Source organism: Thermoascus crustaceus (assembly GCF_041956765.1).
Source record: "Thermoascus crustaceus strain CBS 181.67 unplaced genomic scaffold VTN00scaffold_1, whole genome shotgun sequence".
NCBI classification, from domain to species: Eukaryota; Fungi; Ascomycota; class Eurotiomycetes; order Eurotiales; family Thermoascaceae; genus Thermoascus; species Thermoascus crustaceus.
The window spans coordinates 6,051,902-6,069,286 of record NW_027192527.1 but is presented as its reverse complement, the minus strand read 5'-3'; the positions used below and the strand labels follow the sequence as shown (position 1 = coordinate 6,069,286).

At 52.3% G+C, this 17,385-nt stretch overlaps 7 protein-coding genes across 7 annotated transcripts; 2 read left to right on the top strand and 5 right to left on the bottom strand.

The window, feature by feature from the left end:
* Window positions 1-372: 372 nt before the first annotated feature.
* VTN00DRAFT_2202 (uncharacterized protein) lies at window positions 373-3,501 on the bottom strand (the record flags this gene model as incomplete). The annotated part of the gene is made up of 3 exons (XM_069428395.1): window positions 373-1,156; window positions 2,190-2,639; window positions 2,720-3,501. The coding sequence occupies 3 exons, from the start codon at window positions 3,499-3,501 to the stop codon at window positions 373-375; spliced, it is 2,016 nt and encodes a 671-aa protein (XP_069292904.1).
* A 93-nt stretch (window positions 3,502-3,594) lies between these two features.
* VTN00DRAFT_2201 (uncharacterized protein) lies at window positions 3,595-4,122 on the bottom strand (the record flags this gene model as incomplete). The annotated part of the gene is made up of 1 exon (XM_069428394.1): window positions 3,595-4,122. One exon carries the CDS (start codon window positions 4,120-4,122, stop codon window positions 3,595-3,597), a length of 528 nt encoding a protein of 175 aa, XP_069292903.1.
* Window positions 4,123-4,542: 420 nt separating this feature from the next.
* Window positions 4,543-5,992, top strand: VTN00DRAFT_2200 (uncharacterized protein; the record flags this gene model as incomplete). Its single annotated transcript, XM_069428393.1, has 5 exons — window positions 4,543-4,603; window positions 4,662-4,669; window positions 4,742-4,946; window positions 5,015-5,331; window positions 5,447-5,992. 5 exons carry the CDS (start codon window positions 4,543-4,545, stop codon window positions 5,990-5,992), a joined length of 1,137 nt encoding a protein of 378 aa, XP_069292902.1.
* A 730-nt stretch (window positions 5,993-6,722) lies between these two features.
* On the bottom strand, window positions 6,723-7,950 carry VTN00DRAFT_2199 (uncharacterized protein; the record flags this gene model as incomplete). Its single annotated transcript, XM_069428390.1, has 2 exons — window positions 6,723-7,698; window positions 7,775-7,950. The coding sequence occupies 2 exons, from the start codon at window positions 7,948-7,950 to the stop codon at window positions 6,723-6,725; spliced, it is 1,152 nt and encodes a 383-aa protein (XP_069292901.1).
* An 866-nt stretch (window positions 7,951-8,816) lies between these two features.
* On the top strand, window positions 8,817-10,805 carry VTN00DRAFT_2198 (uncharacterized protein; the record flags this gene model as incomplete). The annotated part of the gene is made up of 3 exons (XM_069428389.1): window positions 8,817-8,840; window positions 8,984-10,559; window positions 10,615-10,805. The coding sequence occupies 3 exons, from the start codon at window positions 8,817-8,819 to the stop codon at window positions 10,803-10,805; spliced, it is 1,791 nt and encodes a 596-aa protein (XP_069292900.1).
* A 980-nt stretch (window positions 10,806-11,785) lies between these two features.
* Window positions 11,786-12,601, bottom strand: VTN00DRAFT_2197 (40S ribosomal protein eS12; the record flags this gene model as incomplete). Its single annotated transcript, XM_069428388.1, has 3 exons — window positions 11,786-11,910; window positions 12,024-12,348; window positions 12,599-12,601. 3 exons carry the CDS (start codon window positions 12,599-12,601, stop codon window positions 11,786-11,788), a joined length of 453 nt encoding a protein of 150 aa, XP_069292899.1.
* A 588-nt stretch (window positions 12,602-13,189) lies between these two features.
* Window positions 13,190-17,168, bottom strand: VTN00DRAFT_2196 (uncharacterized protein; the record flags this gene model as incomplete). Its single annotated transcript, XM_069428387.1, has 3 exons — window positions 13,190-13,426; window positions 13,484-13,668; window positions 13,724-17,168. 3 exons carry the CDS (start codon window positions 17,166-17,168, stop codon window positions 13,190-13,192), a joined length of 3,867 nt encoding a protein of 1,288 aa, XP_069292898.1.
* Between the last annotated feature and the right edge of the window lie 217 nt (window positions 17,169-17,385).

Genomic DNA, 17,385 nt, shown 5'->3' with positions numbered 1-17,385 from the left:
CACATATCTTCGACGATATACAACATTTTATTATGTCTGTCGGTCGAAATAAAACAGATTGTACTAACTGTGGTATCTGGGTCCTTTTTTTCGCGCGGACCGTCGAGCCCCTTTCCATCTATCGCCACCTTCCAGGAGCCTGAGAACCTTCGGTAGCAGAGGCCGGCTCTTTAGCTTGGAAAGCACAAGCCTCAATGCAGCCTAGTGCTGGGGATTCAGAAAGAGAAAAAAAAAGAGCTTTATACGTTTGAAGAGGACTATTTACAGTTCAGACGACTTCGAAATTAATACTAATCTATACGTTCACTCTTTCTGGTCTCATTTCCGGGAGACAAATGCAGGGTATCTAAGGGTTCCGCGCAAGCACACTGTTCATTCATTCTGACGAGGGATCACACCTCTATCGTCCATCAGCTCTGCTACGCTGCGCTCCGACAGCTCTGGGAGAAGCCTAACAAGCACGGTCTCGATTATCGCGTAGACCAGATGTCTGTTACAGTACTCGTCCGCGAACAGATCAAGGATCTCAGTCTCTATGGCTGAAAGGAGTAGTGACTCCTCCACAGCTTCCTCCAGTGTCGACGGTGTCGGTGACGGTGACGGTCCTCGAGAGTGGTTGCTCTGAGCCTCATCACCACCACCGCCCTCGTTGTCGGCTACTGGGCTTTGGCCACGTTTCTTTTTCTGTCCTTCATGTCGTTTTGCGGCTGAAGCTGTGGTTATGACGTCTTTGGACACGCCAAAGAACATCAGTGCAACCCGGCGTGGGATCAGAGACAAGATGCTGGCCGCGCATTGGCGTTTCATGGCTGCAATCTCGGCCTCCGATGGTCTCTGCTGCTGTTGCACCTCGGGGAATGGCGATGACGCTGAATCTGATGAGGCAGAAGAAAGTAATGGCGCGCCACGGCTGCCATTACTGCTATTGCTGACCAAGTGGATACTTGCACCGCCTTCCGCCGCGCCGCCGGGGGTCGGGATTTGACGCGTAGAAGAGTCTGGAGCCGAAGGAGGAGGGACCTGATTGTTCGCATTAACATTTAATAGCGGTGTTGGGCGCGCGTTCGATGGAAACAATGCAGTTCGAATTGCAACCAGGAGGGTCGGTAAAAATGTGGGGGTCAGCACATAATTCTTGATTGTTTCATGGAGAAATCTGTTCGAAGAAATAAGAAATTTTTTTCAGTCAGCAGGGGTTAGCATGCACAAAAACGCAGGTATGCCCCAGGATGGCGCGGCAAACTAAGTAAAAAAAAAATGGCGGTATCTAGATGGTACTATCCCAGGAACCGTGTAAAGGGCTCGCTGGCATGGGGGCAAGGCTGTGGTGAATGAAAAACGAAGGATTTAAGACGGGCCTGGATGGTCGAACTGGAAGGAGGGTTGTAAGGTTCATGGCCCCGGTGCGTGGAGACAGCTCAGTCGACAAGATCACACAAGTTCCTGACGATATTGAAAAGGACCCGGTCGTCGGACTGCGACCGGGAGAGGCCACGGTTTGATGCCAGATCCGTGCCTGCCTCACTTTCTGAAGGAGAGGTGAGGTCAGAAGCGCGTCGCTTGCGATAGTAGTATGGCTAGGCCCGTGATAATGGGGGCCATCTTCAGTCGAAATTGAAATTTTCCATCTTCTTGCAAGATTTCCTTTATTGGCTAGACAGAGATGGGGGGAAAAATAATAGTGGCCATGGCGCTATTAATTCTTGCACATTCCAGATAGAGCACGGTCAACCATGCGCACTGGTTCGTGCAATGACCATCCAAGCGGACCGTCGCCTGGCTTTTTCGTGATCTGGGCCATATGGTCCCCTCTCCCCCCGTCCCCTTTCGGACATGGCGGCAGTTCAGATGTTGCGGGGTTCGGTAGTAAGATGGCACATGTCCTCTTGGATCGTCCAATTGATCAGTTGGGCAAGGCGAGGGAAGTGGGTAATGAGCGGCGCGGGAGGGAAGGGCAGGCCCAGGGGCCCGTCGACCTAGGCAGAGCCATCATCCAAGGGCATAATGCTGTCCAAGCTTGCCGTGTTCAAGCCCGTTAGGACGATAGTCTTGCATGTTTGACTGGTCATAGAGCCGTCTGATGCAGCCAGTCTCGGGGGGAAGAACGGAAGCATCGAAGGGGCGAAAGCATATGGAGCCAAGAGCATCGAAATAGCGACGTGCCCAGGGAGTGGCTGGTGGGGAGGAACGGTACCGCTCTGGTCACCACGAGGACAAGGGCCGGGTAGGGTGCACGCCGGCAGGAACGCGCCCCACCACCGACAGGAGACTGCCCGACAGGGGCGTCCCTTAAGGCCGTCGTATTCCAGCCGTATGCTGCGTAACGGCTGGTACGGCCGAGATTACCGACCGTAATGGTAAAACAAAAACGAGCATGAACGATAAACGGAGCCCGATATGCCGCGGAGGCTGCTGTGTCGCCGCATATTGGTCCGTCGGCAGCCACCACGAGATCAAGTGATCGTAGCAGTATGCGAGCAGAGAGGCCCCGTCTCGTCTTGTCCTCCACCCTGTTGCTGTAGTTCCTCCAATAAAACCCCTCGGATGCCCTGTCGAAGATGCCAGTGGCATAGACGACGGAGTACTCGGCTGCACCGCTCCTCCAATTCGGACCACATGTCGTCTTCAAGGAAAAGGGACTGGATAGCCACTTTCGGATGGTTTGTGCAAGGAACAATCGAAAAGAAACCATAAGAATAATATGAAATTTCGAACTCACCTGTCAAGAATGCCGCCTGTATCACCCAACCTGCCTGGGCCCGCCACAACTAAGTACTGCAAGAGGGACAAAGTCCCTCCCAGCCAGGGCATCCGTCGCGGAACATTTACCAGTTGCGACAGCATGCCATACACTCTATAGTCGAGAACGGGTCGTTTTGCGCTTCCCGACGAGGGCGCTTCATTCGCGTGGCTGATTGGGTTAGAAGAGGCCGAGGCAAAAGCGCGCGATGGAGTCGCCGGGAGTGTTGATGCTACGCGGAATAGTCCTGTAACCACGAATCGAAGGGAAACGTATGTAAGATAGACACCCTGTAGGATCGTCCATATCCAGATCGACGTTTGCGATTGGTCTCTGCTCGACGAATGGTTGTAGTCTAGCTCCTCTTTTGTCGAGAGTAACCCAAACCTTTCCAGTCGGCTCTGCTGAACGCTCCCTGTCTCCTCGCTATTCTTTTCATCCGTGTCGCGATGCTTCAGCGCAGCGATAAGTCTGGTGATGGTGCCCCAGACAAACCATCCCTCGCACGCTCTGCCGCTGACCTCGTTTCCCAAAATCAGATCAGCCAGAATGTCGCCGACCAATGTCCTCAAGCAGATGTTCTCCAAGTCTTCCGTTGGCAGAAGGACAGCCAATGCACTTTGCGCTAGTAATTGTCGATACACGAGCTCGTTATCGCGTTGCTGTGTGATTGTCTGAGCGTCAGAAGGGTCTGGAACAGGCGAGAGCCCCGGGTGCTGATTCAGGGTATGGTAGATAACACGCGGAGAAGAACGAGGCATAACAAGGTTGGATTCCTGCTGTGCCATTCTATATGCTGTATTTACATGGATAGGCCGTTAATGTACTGTACGACTCGCTGCAAAGGAGAGGGATCAAGTCTCACAAATAATATGAGCTTCAATCAGACCTGGAAGCTCATCGAAGACCAATTCCGCAACATCAATTCGTCGCAGCCTCTCTTCCAACGCCCGGGTACAGTGGGCGACGATCTGGAGAATCTCGTCGACAAAGACATGATCCGGTGTGATCTTCGCATACCAGGCGTAAACAAACTCCTTGATGATTATCGCGATGATAGCATAGAGCTGGCGGTCCACTTCATTCGAGCTAGTGAGAGGCGGCAGTAGCTCCTCGAGAGGTCGTGGAGTTCCTGTGCCATAGCTGCCTGTCTGGGGGCAAAGAACTCGGCGTATCAATGCGACAATGGCCTTTTCAGTTGTTGCGTCGGCCTGGTCAGCACGGGAGACAGCCTTCCGTGGTTGGGGTCGAGACGGCGGCCGTGAAGACAGCTGCGAAGTTTGTGACGATGTAGAAATGCTCGATGCCTTCGCAGTCGGAGCTGCTGGCCATGTTTTAGGGTGGTACGGGTGAAGGCTTCCGCGGGGAGGGTTGCTGGTCATCTCATCTCACTGCGACGATAATACTAGGAAAGAGGAATTTAGAGATCATCAATGTCTCCAGGAAGAAACGTCTCCAACTTAACAACGTCATGTGGACAGGCCGCTGACAGAGCGAGTCTGGCAGTGGGAGCCCGTCATCCCTGTGGATAACATGATGGTAAGGCGTTGGTCGGCGGCGATCTATCCCAGGATGACATTGGCTCCACGTCGCGGAGGCTGATCCAGAATAGTATATTAGGGCTTAGGGCTTGCGTCACCTCCGTTATCGATAAGCAGCTTATCGGCGGTCGCCCGCATCCCCAAACAAACCAACAACGTTGACAGCGCACTTACCAGGTACTGTACGAAGAAAGCAGAGGTGAGGTGTGCAAGCATTTGACAAGGGAATATATTTATTCTTGAGTCTTTTCTTGAAAGAAAATGGGTTCTTCGTCGCCTCAGCAAGATGGTGCAATTCCGCTATGGCTAGACTGCGATCCAGGTCCGTGAACCCCGCCCCTTATCCAGTCCTAGTACCCCGTATGACTGACAGCCTCCAGGACACGATGTGAGTCCAATGCACTTATATTTTGGCATCATGGGAGAGAAGTAGATTGACGTCTTGAAATAATCAAATTAGGACGCCTTTGCTATTCTTCTTGCTGCCCATCACCCATCCCTGAACCTCCTGGGCATCAGCACTATTCACGGAAATGCGTCTCTCGAAAACACGACAGCCAACGCTGGGAGCATCTTGGAGGCTATCGGTAGACCAAACATTCCAGTTTATCCTGGCTCCAGGAAGCCATTCTGCAGGCCCGCCGTCCATGCACCTGATATCCATGGTGGGCTCCCAGATCTCATTTCGTCGCGTCAGAGACATACCGTATGTTAACGTCAAATTGGTCTTCAGGGAATTCTGGTCTTGATGGCACCGATCTCCTTCCAAAAGCCAGCCAACCACCAGTGACGGATAAGAACCCGATATTAGCCATGCGTGATGCCCTTCTTGCTCAACCCAAAGGGACCCCGTGGGTTGTGGCTACAGGAGCTCTGACCAATGTCGGCCTACTCTTCTCGACCTTCCCTGAAGTTGTGGAACATGTCCAAGGTCTCACCATCATGGGTGGTGCGATTGGCAGAGGGTTCACAGATGCTCCCATGAGTAGACTTCCGGGTGAAGAGTCAAGGATAGGAAACGTAACACCATGGGCAGAGTTTAATGTTTACGTGCGTCCCCCTCGTTACCCCACAGTTCTCTAGCGCCTACAGATACCTAAGGCCGCCTGAATTACTGTCTTCTTTATCTAGTGCTGCATCTTGTATTTCTGACTTTCCTGAGCAGTGTGATCCGGAGGCCTCTCAGTCGATATTCTCCAACCCCATTCTTGCCTCCAAAACGACCCTCATTAGCCTCGACCTGACACACCAAGTCCTCGCCTCGCAAACCGTGCAATCCCGCATCTTGACCGGGACCACTGATCTATCTTCAACACCCACAGTTCTTCGTCGGATCCTGCACGCTCTCCTTAACTTCTTCGCAGCGACTTATGACACCGTCTTCGGTCTGAGCACCGGTCCACCACTGCACGATCCTCTCGCGGTCGCTGTCATCCTGTCAAACTTGAACCCTACCTTCGCAAAAGCTAACAGTGAGAAGGTGCTCACATTCGATGACAAGGGCGGTGAACGCTTTGCTGTCACCGTCATCACGGACGGTCAGCACGGCGAAGATGCGTCGCTGACGGGACAGCTAGGACGGACGATCGCCAAGCCTAGCAGCGACGGACGCGGAGTCGCGATCCCTAGGGGTGTGGATGTGGAGAGATTCTGGGACTTGATCGTTGATTGCATACAGCGCGCAGACGACTGCAATGCGGCGCGGAAGTGATCAGGCCTGGATATTGCTATGGCATATCATACTTTCTAGACTAGCTTCGGTCCTGCTGCGTTTATCTGGATATAGGAAATAGATTTAAACAGGACAGCTAACGTTTTAGAATGTGTACTGATAGATTTCTAGACGGCAATCGAAGAAGTTGAGTATATACTCGCTTATTGAACCGCTGCAGAGCCAAATATTTGCGCCTCAATCAGATTAGATTAGCACTAAGTTAGTCTACATAAGAGTATAGATAAGCTAAGTTAGGTAGGTACTCGTAGTTATAGATATAGAATCCTTCACCTACATATAGATAAGCGGGGAAGTCCAATCATCAATCCTCTCGATTTAAGCTTATTACCATCCAGCAAGACTTGACGAGAGTTTTGACAACATGAAATATATGCGTACCGTAAACTAGCATATCAATGCTACTTTCGCGTATTTACAAAGATGGTGAGCAGCGTACATACAATTCATCTGATGCGGACAATAAGGGCTTGACTAGATCTTTCCCAGATATGGTTGGGCGGCCCAAGTGGATGAACAATCTGCACGACTAGACTGACTGCAGGTTAAGAGAAACCGCATATTTGAGTTTGCCCTTAGCATTCTGCAACAGGGCCTACGATACTCCTAGAACCATATCTAGAGGTGAATTAACACAGCAAGCTCCTACATAGATCAGACTCGCCTTCGACCCAAAGCTGCAAGTCCTGCAGTCTAGAGGTAGCCTTGACTACCACTCTCGAATCGAGCCATCCACCCCATAAAATTCCTTTGGTTTCCACGGCTCCGTGTTTTTGGACACGCGCCGGACCACCTCCTCGTCGACTTCGATACCCAATCCAGGACCTGTCAGCGCGTCAACGTAACCATCCTTAACCTCGAAGACCTTTGGATCCTTAATGTAGCTCGTGATATCGTATTCTCCAGCCTCCGTGTTGTAATGAATGCCTAGACCCATCTCCTGGATGACGAAGTTCGGCGTTGAGATATCGACCTGCATGCAGGCTGCAAGGGCAATGGGACCGAGCGGACAGTGCGGGGCAATTGCAACATCATAAGCCTCAGCCATCGAACAAATACGGCGGATCTCGGAGATACCACCGCAGTGGCTGATGTCAGGTTGCAGAACGTCCACGCTGCCATCTTCCAGGAACCGCTTCACGTCCCATCGATTGTAGAGACGCTCGCCCAATGCGATTGGGCAGGTTACAAGCCCTGAGAGGTGTTTGATGCCCTCTGCATGCTCAGAGAGGAGAGGTTCTTCGATGAACAGCGGGTGGTGGGCTTCCAGGGCCTTTGCAAGCTGCTTGGCCATGGGCTTGTGAAGCCGGCCGTGGAAATCCAACGCTGCATCGAGGCCAATCGACTTGACGGCTTTGAAACGCTGAACACTGGATTCTAGGATAGCCGGAGAGTCTAGCCAATTAATATCTCCTGTCGCGTTCATTTTAACGGCCTTGAAGCCCTGTGCAAGTCTGGCTTTGCCGGCTGCCTCCACGTCCGAAGGGCGGTCTCCCCCGATCCAGCCATATACGGAGACCTTGTCACGAACCTTGCCTCCGAGCAATTGATAAATGGGCACGCCCAGGTGCCGCCCCTTCAGATCCCAGAGGGCAATGTCGATACCAGAGATTGCAGACATGAAGACAGGACCACCACGATAGAAACCAAGACGCCAGGCTGTCTGCCAGATATGCTCAATGTCACTGAGGTAAAGTTAATACTTGCCTGCTCCTGCTATTTCCGTGCCTCTCTTGCTGCGGGAATAAGAAATTATCATACTCAGCTTCGTATCCCTGAAATCTCTTGCTCAGGGCTTGGAGGGTGCCCTCAACAGCCTCAGAATGCCCCTCTAAAGTACTCTCGCCCCAGCCATATTGCCCCTCTTCATCGGTTACTTTAACAAATAGCCAACGGGGTAAGACTCGGAAGTACTCAATGAGCTTGATTTTAGCCATCTTGATTAGAAAAGAATACGAAAGCGGGGAAAGTCAAGGTGTAGCACAGGACCACGGTGGCTGCGCAGGAGACAAGCTGATCAAAAGGAAGATGATGTGGCATGAATGGTCAGATAGAACTTCCAGGGAGCGAGGAAGTGTGTACACGACACGGGATATTTATCCGGCCAAAATCGGAGTTACTCCGGTAAGTCTCAAAAGAACCTGATGTAGCGGAGGCCCGCCAAATGGTAACGCAGCGGAACCACGCGACACGGGATAAGCTCTATGAATCAGTGGAAAGGCATTATTAGCGTATCTTAACATGGATTGTGTGGACCTCACGGGTGGTGCTCTTGCATGAACTAAACAGAACGATCAGTACAAGCTTATGTCTTCAGAGAAAGCAATCGGTGGAGCGCGGGGCCCCAGATCCCAGAACGCCACCCTGCAGGAACTGCGAGGAAGATAGAACCGATATGGTAAATTGACAGACAGTGAGAAGCCTAGGGAGAACCTGCGATAGCCGGAGATGAAACCGTGAAGCTGGTGCGAGACAACCGACGCTGGCTCGGGGGGAAGTCCTCTCGGAGTCTCCCCCACTGATTGCCGGCGCCCGCCCTCGTCCTCCGGCATCAGTAACGTCGACTCGCCATCTCAGTTCACGCTCATCGCCACCAAACGCGTTCTGCAGCATCTGCCTATCGCCAACCGCATCACGGTGCTGCTCTCCACCTGCCAGCCCTTGTGCGAAACCCGACAGATATCTCCTGGAACCAAAGGTGCGGTGCAGTGTCATACTCTCCCCATCCCCCCGGGTCTGCGCCCGTCGATCCTCCCGGTATCTGCATTGGCAGATGGAACCATCATATAGATAGGCCGCCAACATGCCCCCCGCAAACTCTCCTTCAGTATGGCGTTCTTTCCTTTGAAAAAGCCCCTTGCCCTGTGCTTGCCGCTGTGCTGCTCTCAAGGTCGCGACGGGAATCCGCATCCTGGAAACCTCGTCCGCCATGTCCGCTCAACCTCTATCTGACAGTCACTTCCTCAGCAGGAAACCCCCGCTCTCTCCCCATCAGGCGCCAGTCCGTATCTACAGCAGCTAGAGGGTATATCGAGTCCCGTCCCCAACTACGCGGCCACCCTCGTCGGGCATTCGGAAGCCGACGACGCCAACGACGAGAACGTGAGCTTTCTGCGAACCCGTCTGCGCTCGTCGCCCGATTCTTCTGTCAGTCGACAGCGTCGCAGGCGGTACCAGACTTTAGCCTTTTCAGTTGAAGACGAACAGGACCAGATGGAGTTGGATGACCCGAGGAATCTGCGGATGACGGTCGAAATCAACCGCCGGATCCCTATTGTCCGGCGACAGCGAGAGGAATCGAACCAGGTACCGAACTATGAGGGTCGTACATCGAACGTGCGCTCATTGTACGGTTGGGCTCCTGGGTCGGAGGACGACGAGGATGATAGACGATACGAGTCTTCGCAGGACAGCAGTGGCGTGTGGTTTGGAAGGGGTTCAGAGCGTGAATCTGGTCGAACTGGAATCACTCTGCGCAATCAGAGGCGCGAGGCACTTGGTAGGATCCCTCCCACATTTGCTGGGGAGCCGCTGGAAGGGGGTGGTTATCGATACGGGGAGTCTTCGATCTCTACTGAAGCGTTGTTACAATCCGTGAGGCGTCAGTCGAGGTTCTCCCGCTCTCGAACACTCCAAAACTATATCCTGGACCGCGAGCGAAGTGGCCAAGACTCGGATGATAGAGACAGGGCGACGGCCTCATCTACATCGAGAGCGTACCGATTCATCCCGAGCACCCGCGCTGAATCCTACAGGAACCTTACCCACGCTGATATCCGGGCACGAATCAATGCGCATCGACATCTGTATGCGGACAACCCGCCCAACACCCGCATACAGGAGACTATCAAGTACCTGGAGCGCGTGCGGTTTTCGAATTCCCACGAAGAGAGTCTCTCGTCCGCTGCAGAAAGTGGATTTATCCAGTTTGATTACTTCACCAACAATGAGGATGATTTTATTCTTGACACTGCATCAATAGCTCCTCCGGCGGAGTGTTCTTGGCTCCAACCTGGTATGGTGTTCACCGGGTCCCAACGCGCTGCAAATAGCGGCAGTTCGCAGATGCTCGCCCATCGTATGCCGAGTCCACACCAATCACACGACCCGGTTATTGTGAACGGCAGTGACACCAACCGCATCAGTGTGTATACAAGCAGTGGCCGCCGGTACTGGGCAAATAATCTGTACAACCTCAGCAGCAATAGCAAGGATGAACATTGGCCCGTTAAAGTCACGATTCACAGCGTCGATTACAGCACTATGACCTTATCTGGAACAATGGAAGCTTACAACATCCCTGATAAGACATCACAAACGCAGGACGCGCATATAGTTACTTTCCTTGAGGGCGAAATAATTGATTTCAACACGCATACGCTGGAAACAAAGAGTTTTAAAGCAGATGCTGAGATCGATAGCACATACTGGCGGGAGTTGCAGCCATTCAAGAACCTAACGGACGATGAGATGATCAAGAGTCTAGTTAGCAAGAAGTGGCTTACAGAGGAGCTAACCAGGGGTTGGATCTTGATGCGATGGAAAGGTTTGTTGTTCAGTTTCCACCAATGGACTTCGTGAATCCTTTCTGACAGGGACAGAACGCTGCTTCATCACCCCAACTGATTCCCGACAGGGACTCACAATCTCTGGGTTCTACTACATCTCCCTTCGTCGAGATAATGGGCACATTGAGGGCCTGTACTACGATCCGGGTAGTTCACCGTATCAGCAACTGAGACTAAAACCAGAAATGGAAAAGATGGTCTTCCCAGCCTATGGCTTCCGATGACGGCTACCAAAGCCTTGAATAGTTTACAAATCGGAAACGGAAACAACGCCCGTCGGTTTTCGATTTCCGAATTAACCTTACGCTTATGCTCTTGTTTTTGTCAAAGCTCTCCAAAGCTGGTCTAAAGCAAGATGTTGAGGACGCAAGTCCAAGGGGGAACAACGCGCACAACAGTGCGATCTTTTTGGCTCGATTTTTGTCAGTCACATGTCTATCATGGTGTGATTTCATTTGGGGTTCCCCGGCGTCAATCCAATGGTTCAGTCAAAGCGTTATTTTGGGGTTCCAATCTGGAATAACCACTAGCATTAATCGGTGTTTTGCTACTGCATCACAGACCACAGAGCGTCTTGATCATCCGTCATCCTCTCCTATCTCATTATAACCATGTCTCCTTTACAAATTTGCCACCCCATTTTTCTCTCCTACAGGTCTCATATTTTGGCGTTTTGCGTGCGGGATTGGTCGTCACCGCGTCAAGCTAGCTAACTCACTGTAGATAGAAGACAGGCAGCAACAAGCGCTGAAGATTGTCTCGGTACTGATAGATATCTTCTTCCACAATCCTTTTACAGAGAACTTGGCTATTGTGGCATGGGCCTGTAGAATGAAATAGAGTTGATGTCATAAATCTTTTTTTATATTTCATTGACCTCCCTATTCTCGTTACTCATGGGTCTCCAGGCCAGACGATGATGCGGGAAACACGAGCCACGGGCGGTATAGAGTAGGACAGAAAGAAAGACCAAGATTCATCCATCAAGGATGACCAATCCATCACCATTCCAACCGACCTTGCCCGAACTTCTTCAAGTGACCCCGCTCACCGACATGAATCTATAAACCACATAAAAAATGAGACGAAACAGGGTTGTAGATGTTTTTCATTTCCTCATCACATCACGTCATATTTCCCATCGCATCGACCGATAGACGACAAGTGGAGGGGGAAGCTGAGGCGAGGGGAGAGTGAGAGGCATCTACTGCTCGGTCTGGAAGTAGTTAAGGAGGATGGAGCGCTCCTGGGATTCCTCACCCCAGTCGCGGACGACAACGCAAGAGCAGTTGACAACCTTGCGGGCGTTGCCCTCACGGTCGAGCTGGCCTGTAGTTCATAATCAGTAAACCTAGTCCTTCACACCATGTCGGGACGGACCATGTAGAGGGGGGTCCACGAGGGAAAAAGGGAAAAAAGGGAATAAGGAACGGGAAACATACAAAGACCAACCCACTCGCCGAGCATCTTGCCGTCGGGGACCTTGATCAGAGGGATCTTGTGCTCGGAGCACAGGGCGATGACGAGCTTCTTGTAAGCCTCCTCCTCGCAGCCCTCGTTGAGCACGCACATGTGCGCCTGGCGACGGTCGAGGGCCTTGGAGGCCTCGCGGAGACCGCGCGCCAGACCGTCGTGGATCAGAGCGATCTTGAGCACGCCCTTGAGCGCATCCAGGACCGACATCTGGCCGCCCGCGCCGGCGTCCGCGGAGACTTCGACCTCATCGGCGGCGACAGGGGGGTTGGAGGTGGTCTCTTCTCCGTCCGACTGTTGGTTCAGGAAAGGATCATGTTAGCCCTCTTTTGTCTTTTTTTCTTTTTCAAGGTAATCATGTATTTGAATTGTCTTTTTCCCTCCTCTTTCTTTTTTTTATATGGGGAGTAGTCTCAAGGATTCGGTAAATAGAAGCGCAATTGAATCTTTTAAAATCTCCAAAGACCATTCATTCTTTGCGGGACTTGTGCGGCATGTACGCGCATGCGGAATGAACTTTTAAAAGGAAGAGTTGGTACCGTACCATTTTGATTCGCTACCTTCTGTTAATGAGTAGCTTTGGTCTCTCTTGTAAAATGTCGGATTATCCTCAAAGAGTGGATAATCGGTAATGCGACAGGAAGTTGGTGGTCTTGAAGGTTGGTGGTGCAATGCTTGACCGTCGTTTTCGATAAATTTCATGCTCGGCTAAGCGCTGTGTGCCCTACGCCTTATTACGTAATCAAACACTGGGATTCCCCTGCCAAGCCTTAAAAGAAGCTACTCGCATATTGCGCCCTGGAGCTCAGGAATAACGATATCGATGATGATAGTAACAACAAAAAATAATAATATACTGTTTCGAATTTATGTATTGCTTCCGGAAGCGTGGAAGCGGCTACCTACTTATTACGGAAATACAAAAGGAACGTGAAGGTGTATCTGATGTGCAATATTCAGAGACCCATTGAATCGCCATGTCCTTTCAGCACAACCGCTACAGGGCTAAAACATGACCGAACAAAAAGAGGTATCATAATGGTACAATCAAGGAAAATAATCCGCCCATACATCACATAGCCGTGGCTGAACCGCCCTAAATGTGAACGATGGTTTTCGAAGGAGGATCAGAAAATTAGGCGTATGTACCGGGTCGCGAATGGCTGTAACCATTTGTTAAGCCATTAGTAAGAGGAGGAGGATCATTACTGTTCTCGGCATGCGGAGGGCCCAACGTATGTCCGTTGGCTTGCTGCAGCTCGGAGATGGGAGTATCCGCGGAAGGCTCGCTGTCGATATGCATCTTCAGGAGCTGGATGTCAAGTCCATGGAGGTGAGGGATATGAGGGACGAGGTCCATGAAGTCGGAGAGCTGGCGACAGATGTTAGTGCAACCTTGGCAGAGATGAGGGGTATTTATGCAACTTACCCTGACCCAGAACACATGTTCCATATCGAAGTACTTCGGCCGCGTTTCGCAATCCTTCTGCATAACCTGCGCGAACGATGAGTTGAGGAAGTCCGAATCATCTGCCTGGACAAGTATCCGGCGTGTCACACGCCACAGGTTGACCCGCTGAGTCGGTGTCGCATTCCGCTTCTCCCAACTGGTATCTGGGACAGAGTTAGCCATCAACCACACAATACAGAAAGGAGAAAAAGTACATACATTGAGAGAGCTGCAGATCGTTAGTAGCCAAGAGCGGAGCGACCAAGAAGTTTGGCACCCATCTCTCTTCTGCCACATCGGGATCGCAAGAGGGGTCAATCTGTTTCGTCATGGCGGTAACCACAGGCATGAACTTCTTCAACCACGCATGGCTCTTTGCTCTCGGGTCGTTCGAACCAACAAGGTTTGCCGCAACACGAAGTCTATTAGGTAGAGCATCTCTGCGTCGTTGTTCTTGCTCTTCTTGTTCCTTTCGTAGCTTCGCCTGGCGAAGCCGTTCTTGCTCGAGTCGTTTCTGGCGCTCATCCTCGGCTTGCTTGATCCGTCTTTGCTCTGCCTCTTTGCGTCTGCGATCTTCCTCTTCGGCCTTTTCGCGAGCCTGACGAGCGGCTCTCTCCGCTGCTTCCTTGGCCTCCTCTTCCTCCTTGGCTATGCGAGCGCGTTCTGCTTCAGCAGCAATCCGCTTCTCTTCTGCAATGCGCTCCTCCTCAGCCTTTTTCGCTTCTTCTTTCCGTCTTCGAGACTCTGCCTCCGCTTCTGCCTTCTTTGTCTCGGCTTCAGCTTCAGCACGACTGTCAACCTCCATCGGGATATCATTCAACTCTTGGAATTCGTTCTTCTTATGCTCTTGTTTGACGGAAGAAGAGCTGTCCTGTGATTTCGAACCGCCAGCGGAATCCTTCTCCAAGGAAGCCTCGGATTTTTCGGACTTATCACGCCCCGAATCCGGAACGTTGTTGTCCCTTTGGCGAGAATGAGACTTGTGTTGCTCCATAGAAGAATCCTGGCTCTTTTTGACTGTCCCATTCACTTTTTGTGTGCCATCTTCGGGGTGAACTCGCCGTTTCTTTTTCTGCATTTCATGAGAGTCATACCCGTTCTCTGGACCCCGGGAACGTGACCTTTCCGGTGAGACGCTGCTGCGAGAACGCTTCAGAGACGGACTGCCGTTCTTAGCAGTTACGACATCGGAGGAGCGATCGACACGTGACTTTGAAGCCTCCTCACGGCCTGACAGTGAATCCGACGACAACAGGCTAGGTCTCCTTTTATCGCGATCTTGCGGTGGTCGTCCTGCAATTAAACGCCTACGCTTGGTAACTTCCTCGCCATGAAAGTTGGGAACCGAATCACTGTGGCTTCTCCCAGAAATGGATGCTTTGGACTTCGGAGGTTCCAAACGGGTAGAATCAGCGTCAGAAACAGCGACCGAATTCTCGCTATGGTTACTGTCCCGGTTCGAGATCTTCATGCGAGAGCTGATATGGCTTGGTTTCTCCCTTTGGTATGCCACAGTGTCGCGCTTCTTCTCTTTGATATCCTTCGCTGACGGTTCTTGATGGCGATTCGAGGTCGGGCTTCGCACGCTTTTCCTGTGCGTAGCAACAGGAGAAGAGGATTCCCGCTGTCCTGGTCGTTTATTCTCTTTATCCTTGTCACGGGACCGTCGAGGCGATTTGGTGTCTGGCTTGCGCATTTTGCGCGCTTGGATGTAGTTATCATATGCTTCTTTCAATATGTCATACTCCTCCTCCCAGTTTTCTCCCTGACGCTCTCTGGACAACTCGAAGTAGGTACGATCACGATAAAGTCGACGAGTCGGATTGAAGCCAGGTTGGGCTAACAAGAGCCGAATAACTGCAAGGTTCCCTCGACCAATTGCCGCCAGCATGGGTGTGTTGTAGCCCGGCCTCAGAGCCCCTGATTGTACAGGTTCTGGGTCAGGGTCTGCATACCCAATGCCAAGGAGAAACTGCATAACTTCATCATGACCCCCCTTAGCTGCGGCTATGAGCGACTCAGCATCGGCTTTCTGCCCAACATTGAGGATGTTCGCAACCCCTTGGACATCGCCTTTAGCAGCAAACTCTCTCAAGTTTTCGGGTGTTGCTCTTGTCCACAGCAGGTCGTTCCTCGTGGCTTCGCTCCTAACGGTCCTCCTTTTGCTCATACCGACTGGGGGAGGGCTTCGAGGTCCATTCACAGGTGGGGATTCGCGGGGGCTAGCTGCGGAAGCTCCTCTGGAAGATGAATCCTTGTTGCCATTCCCACTATCGTCATCGGTGGTAGTAGGGCGCCGTCTGGGATGCGGATTTGCTTTAGCTTCAGCGAGAACACGCCGGATTTCCTCGTAATCTTCCGAGTCCGATGGAACGAGTTCGTAAGGCTCATCGCCCTCTGCGTTGACGACCCGAGGGTTCGCTCCCGCCTCGAGTAAGAGCTTCACCACCTCCAGATGTCCATTCTCGACAGCATCAATAAGCGGTGTGTCCTTATCAATGTTCTTAGTGTCGACCTCGCAACCAGCGTCGAGTAGGAATTTCACGATAGGTGCACAGCCTTCCAGAGCTGCGATCTGAAGTGGTGTATTCCCTGCATTGTCGGCAACGTTCAGATCCTCGGGACGCTCCGCATGTCTAGCCTTTGCAGCCTCCACTTCCTGGGCAGCACAGGCTCTTGCAAGACGCGTACGGCCATTCTGGTCACGTTGCTTCTTGGGCGGCATTTGTTTAGCAGGAGAAGTAGCAGCACCTTCAGAAGACGCAAGCTTCCGAATTTGAGCTGTCGGTAAAGGTGACCCACTGGCGGAAGACGATACTGATTGCCGGTCTTCGGAACTGTGCCTTTGCCGGCCCGTAATGAGGGGTGGTGGAGCCCTCTTCTTCTTCAAGGGGTCTCCACTACCAAGCTGAGGCCCAGAAACGACTCTCTTGTGTGAACGGCGTGTAGGTGATATGGATCGATCATCCGAGGTACGACGGGTCGAGGAGGCATTGTTTATCTCCTTTCGTTCTCTGTCACGGGCGGACTCCAAGTGTTGCGGACGACTACCCGACTCGCCTTCACGCTCTGCTACACCTTCGCTGGAGCTGCGTTTCTGTGTATTGTGGTCTCTGTCATTCTTCGGCACAGCCAGTCGTGAGTGCAAAGAGTCCCGTCTCTTCGACGGGACCTGCGACTCTTCTTTTTTCTCCGTCTTCATAACCGACGGTGGCACAGAGGCGACCCTCAATCGCGGGCTCGACGGACGATAGTTCTGTTCATCCTCGTCGCGAGGATCGTTTTCCATCCTCTTTCTCTTCCGGTTCATCGCATCATTGGCAGACGCATCGACCTCCATGGCATCAACATGGTCATTTCCTTCGTCACTTCGTTTCCGTTCATGTTTTATGGGCTTCCTCTTCTTCTCAGGTGAGAGAGACTCGCGGCCAGATTGGATGATCGTCTCCGCCTCTGAGTCTGCCTTAGGGCTCGGCGGCCCGACATCACCGCCGGTGGCCTCAACATTCTTGGACGCAACCTCCTCTGGCCGTGGCAGGGGTGGCGGACTCGTCCTGGATAACTGCGGAACAGAAGGCTTCCGCTGGGCCTCCTCTACAGAACGAGCGGTGACTCCGGCACCCGGGGCAGCTGGCAAAGGTGGAACCGCCTCAGCATCACTCATAGCGGTAGTACTGGGTGTCCTGAATTTCTGCTCGTCATTTTGGGGGGCCGTGGCGGAGAGTGTGCTCGGGACACGAGACAGACCAGCACTGTGCGAGGACGGAGCGAGCTCGACCACGGCGACGATCCGAGTCCTACAGACACAAGTGAGTGAGACAGGGTATGCAGAGTACCAGCCCAGAAGCGAGCTGGATCACGGATGGTGGTGTCGTGACGTG